The sequence below is a fragment of the Triplophysa rosa genome, linkage group LG3 (genome assembly GCF_024868665.1).
Source record: "Triplophysa rosa linkage group LG3, Trosa_1v2, whole genome shotgun sequence".
In the NCBI taxonomy this organism is placed as follows: domain Eukaryota; kingdom Metazoa; phylum Chordata; class Actinopteri; order Cypriniformes; family Nemacheilidae; genus Triplophysa; species Triplophysa rosa.
The window spans coordinates 16,427,719-16,433,355 of NC_079892.1; the positions used below are offsets into that span (position 1 = coordinate 16,427,719).

General features: G+C 37.4%; 1 protein-coding gene across 1 annotated transcript; it reads left to right on the top strand.

The window, feature by feature from the left end:
- The first annotated feature begins 389 nt into the window (after window positions 1-389).
- On the top strand, window positions 390-2,886 carry fibina (fin bud initiation factor a). Its single transcript, XM_057330531.1, has one exon. The coding sequence runs from the start codon at window positions 390-392 to the stop codon at window positions 1,170-1,172; it is 783 nt and encodes a 260-aa protein (XP_057186514.1). The 3' UTR covers window positions 1,173-2,886.
- The last annotated feature ends 2,751 nt before the right edge of the window (window positions 2,887-5,637 follow it).

A 5,637-nucleotide genomic window follows, 5' to 3' on the forward strand; every position in this document is an offset into this window, starting at 1 on the left:
CTATATATATAATATATATATATATATATATGATATTTAAATCCCATTCCCAATTTGTTCGTTATTAGTTGCAATGTGCAGAACAAAAGAAGATTTTTTTGAAGACCGTTGGTAACCAAACAACATTGTCCCCCATTGACTTCCATTGTAGCCTATGTACACAAAACAGAGATTTCTCAAAATATATTCTTTTGTCTTCTGCAGGAGAAAATAAGTCGTACAGGTTTGGAATGACATGAGTGTGATGAAAGAATTTTCATTTCTGGGTGAACTATCCCTTTCAATAAAGTAGTTAACTAATTTAACAACTTTATTATTGTATGCTTTTCATTATGTCAATATCTGTTCGTCGTAATTAGGTAAATAGCTATGTATCCTTCATACTGTGCATGTCCACGAGCAAAGACGCGCAGCGGTGTAAAGTGTTCGTAAAAGCGCGCCGGACTCACATTTCAGCCGTGCGACTCTTCTCTAGTAGGCGCGTTCATGTGAAATCCTCCACATGTGGACATCTCTTCCGTCAGGTCAGAGTTTCTTCTGAGCGGACAGTAATTTTCATCATGTTACTCTTCGCCCTTGTCCTGTTTTCATTGCCTATTTGCAGTGCGGTTTACGAGGGACCGTTGCTCCCTGAAATGTCCAACGGCACGTTTCACCACTTCTTCGTCCCGGACGGGGATTACGAGGACACCGAAGACCCGGAGAAATGTCAGATGCTCTTCAAATGGATGAACCGCAGACCGTGTGCCCTAGAGGAGGACCAGGACACGATCATCCGAGAAGATTTCATCATCATCAAACAACAGATCGAAGACGCGGCGCGCGTTTTGGAGACCCTTGGACAGACTATTTCTTACGATTTGGACGGCGAGGACAGTTACGGGAAATATCTGAACAGGGAAATTGTGCAAATCAACGAGGCTTTTACAAACGTGGAGAAATCGCTTCTAGAGCTGGAGACGAAATTTAAACAAAACCAGGGGACTGAACAAAGGGAAGAGAGCCAGTTTACCAATAACTTTATCCAACCCATGCATGATGTGAAAGACACTCTCCAGGAGACTTTGGACATCTCGTCTGGGCTCAAGGATAAACACGAACTCATCTCTTTGATCATCAGGAGCCATGGATCGAGGTTAAGTCGTCTCAACACCGACTACCTTAATGTTTAAACTCACATACAGATGTAGGTACGTTCGACGTGTTTGACTGCAGTCCATGTTGGATTGTTGTATTTTAAACTTTCAATTTGTTCTCCGAGTTTTCTTTTTTTATATAATTTTAGTTTATAATTTTTTTTAGTAATAATAGTTTTTATTTTTTTCATGATGCTCAATTTGGTCATTTGGTTATTGCAATAGGTGTACAGTTCAATCTAAATCATTTTTTTAATTAATATTTTCTTATAACTATGGTTTTGCTTAATATCTCAATTTATTTTTGTGTGAAAGTTAAACTATCCAAAACACCATGCTGCCTGTATAAGTTAATAGGCAAAATGACTACAACAGCACATTTTCACTTTTTACTGTGTAACTAAAGCTTTCCATGAATAACTGAGGTCAAAGAGCCTTCAAAAAGGTTTTTTTCAGTCATCATTCTTCAGTAGGCTGGGCTTCTTCAGCAGTCTGTATACCGCTGACACGATTGAACTTTAAGAGAGTCTGAGGAGTGGCGACTAAAGATCTTCGGTGGAGATTTGGCATTTCCTGTGCCATTAGAACAGAATGTCTCTTTCTTTTTCTGCCATGTGGAAGAATACTCAAAGTCTGCAGAAATATGTAAAGAAACACAATCTACCCTTCCCACACCAGTCCCTGAGGATTACAGGGATACTTCCTGGTGAACAGTTTTAACCTTTAACTCTAGACATTTAGCCTTTTCATTAAAGATTTAGTTATGGATAAAATCGGTCTAAAAATAAATTTACACAGTGATACATATTCCATCATATGTTGTAGTCATCACTGAATTGTTTCTTTATTTTAAATTCCAACCAGAACAATGAAGCTTTTATGGTGCGCCTTCCTACCCACAATCCCCTGGGCTGGAACTGTTTTCTTTTACTTTCTCACATTCAGAGTTTGATTCTTGTTGGCGGTTAAAGCCAAAGGAAAGAATGCCCTTACTAATGGTTTAGTGTTACCAGAGCCGTGCCTATTCGGTGCCATCTCATATGGATTCAGTTTAAGTGGTTTTGTTGGGAAAAGTGAAAGAGGCAACAGAGAATTCATCATGTTGATTTTAAGTATCAGAGATTGTTTTTACATCATGACAATTTAAAGGTTTGATGGATGTGTTGGCTTTGTAAGATGAATGTGGAGCTGACTACATGCAAACAACATGGCACATCGATTTCTTGCATTATTTTCCATATTACGTTGAGAAGTCCTCATTGCAATGAAGGTGAAAGACCGTATGTACTGTAAGCTGCAGTATCTTTACGCAGACAAGATCACTCAGCAACATCATATTATGTAAAGGTTTTATATCAATACAGTGTGCACCGCCTGGCCTAGTCTAATTACGTTTTAAGTTTATTTTTAAAATCCTTATTGTAACCCCAATTTTTTTTTAAATGGCAAGAATTTAAGTTTAAAATAATTTATTACGTAAAGCAGTTTACAGTGGTAATCATAAGCATGACCAAAGAGCTCAATAAACTTAAACTTAACTGTTTCATTTGTAATCCTGTATTTAGCAGTGTAACTTTATCAGGAATATTAAATGCAAAGTTGATGATGTCTGAATTATTTCCAAAATATCCCGAAAGTTTGGCACTTTATTCTTTCCTTTCATTTGTTAATTGTAACATTTAGCATTATTGTTTCCTTCATGTGATGACAGTATGAATAAATGTGTGTGTGTGTGTGTGTGTGTGTGTGTGTGTGTGTGTGTGTGTGTGTGTGTGTGTGTGCGTGCGTGTGCGTGCGTGCGTGTGTGTGTGTGTGTGTGCGTGCGTGCGTGCGTGCGTGCGTGTGTGTGTGTGTGTGTGCGTGTGTGTGTGTATGTGTGGGAAGGGTAAAATTTATGATATGGGGACAAAATGTCCCCACAAAGATGGCAATATCCAAAACCCTTGTCCTTGAGGGGACATTTTTTTGTCCCCATGAGGAAACAAGCTTGTAGATCATACAGAATTAACTTTTTTGAAAATCTAAAAGAGCAGGAAGGTTTTGTGATTGTTAGGTTTAGGGGTAGGGTTAGGGGTAGGGAATATGATATACAGTTTGTACAGTATAAAAACCATTGCGTCTATGGAATGTCCCCATAAAACATGGAAACCCAACATGTGTGTGTGTGTGCGTGCGTGCGTGCGTGCGTGCGCGCGCGCGCGTGTGTGTGTGCGTGCGTGTGCGTGTGTGTGCGTGTGTGTGTGTATGTGTGTGTGTGTGTGCGTGCGTGTGCGTGTGTGCGTGTGTGTGTGTTTGCGTGTGCGTGCGCGTGCGTGCGTGCGTGTGTGTGCGTCTCTTCCTGGAATTTGCCCTCAGTAAACAAACAGCAGCTGGTGTTCATCACAGCACCCCCGCACCTACTGAGGACCCGCACACACACACACACAAACAGATAGACACAATGCTTACACACATTATATCAACACTGGACTATTCTGGCATTGCTAGCTAAAATGTTAAGTGTGTTTGTCTTTCCTAAAAAAGACTTTCCTAAAAAAGTCTTCATCAGTCATTATCATATACACATCTGTCCGTGTGGTAAAGTACTGAATGCTAAATTTAGTCTGATATTTGGCAACTCTACAGAAAGTAAGAGAGTATTGTGTGGTAAAAATAACATCCTGATTTTTGTACGCCAAGCTAGCAATGTCAGCAAAAAATAAGGAAAATGCTAATAATAAGCCACTTTTCACACAGCAACAAAGTACGGAACCAGAAATACAGGTCATTTTTTCCGGCTGCATTCATACTGGCATGAGAACCTCTGAGTCTGAAGTGATGTAAGCCAGATGAAGCATGATAAAAACATAAACGTGAAACTTTGTTTTTTGATAACGGAAATGTAATGTAGACATGTAATGATGTTGCGACTGAAAGAGCAAAAAGAAGGACTAAGAGACTAAATCTATGACAATTTTAAGTGCTACATATGACTGAGGCAAACTGTAAAGAAAAATCTGTAAAATAATTGTTTTTTATGTAAAATTATAGAATATAAGGATCTATATTAAATTGTTTTCCCCATTTTTCTTGTAAATGTGTTGTCTTGTTCTGTAATTTTACAGTTTTTGACCGTCTTTCAAAAATAAACTGTAAAAAAAGAATTCTGGCAGCTGCAGCTGTGGCGCCAGAAATTAACTGTAAAATAATGGGGTGTAACTGTAAAATTACATTTTCCCCCTGTTTTTCTAGTAAATTTGCTGTCTTTTTCTGTAATATTATGTTATAAAAATACATAAAAACCAATAAAATTAGTTTTTTTACACACAGAATACAGATATAAATACAGAAAAAATCTTTAAAATGACATTTTTTTACAGTGCAGAGAAAGGAACACAGTGCGAAGACGATGGCAACAGGTACAGTAAATGCTGCTAACATTCGATTTTTGTATGTTTATGTCTTGTAAAACTTTAACCCTCCTGTTATGTTCAATTTTTAGCAACACATTTAATGTGTATGGTCATTTTGACCCCAAACACTTCAATATATACAAAATTGCTTAAAAAGAAAGTTTTATGTTTTGTTTATTTACTCACAATTAACCTACCTAATATTTTACAAGAAGTATTAAGAAAAAACACAGCTTTTTCATAATTTCTTAATATTTATATAATTTTTTTTCTACATTTAACTTGTTGCGTATACCTAGAAAAACAGCATTTTGCACCACATGAATTTATAGAATATTTAGGATAATATTAACATTTATTACATTTGTTGCAAGTTTTTTTCAAAGGGTAAATCCATTCGAGCTATTAATTATTTTTTTACTGTATCTACAGTATATGTTTTTTCATACACAGTACGTGTTCCCTGGCTTTTGAACCAATGACCTTTGCACTGCTAATGCTTTACCAACTGAGCTACAGAAACACTTCTGTATAGGCTATACATATATGTATAGATATACACATACAAAAAAACAACATTGAACAGCTTCAAAAGTTTTCCTGTTACTCAGCTGATAGAGCATCAGTCATGGGTCCCATACACTGCGGTATACCCTAGTAGTATATATGGGGGTCATAGTGTCAAAATGATTGACAGGTATGATTGATGGGGTCATTGACCTTTGCAGAGGAGGGGGAGGGGTGAATTACTTCCGGACCACCCACGTTGCGAGGGACCGCCCACTTGCTTTGACCTTTGACCGTATCCGCCCCTTAGTGTGGTACGCCCACGTCGCGTTGAACTTTTGACCCTGCCCTCACGTCCCATTTTTCCGGGGTATGTTTTAGGGCATGTTTTAGGATGTATTGCTACATATCTTTAGCATGAATGAAAATATGTAATTTAAAGGAGATGATGAGATCATTATTAATACGCAATCATTGGTTATTTAAGCAGCGTTTAAAAATAATAATGAATAAGACAACAACTACACAAACACTGTTTGAATAAACAAACAGGTTTAAATGAATAATCATGTGATTAAATAAATAAATAAAGCATCTATTAA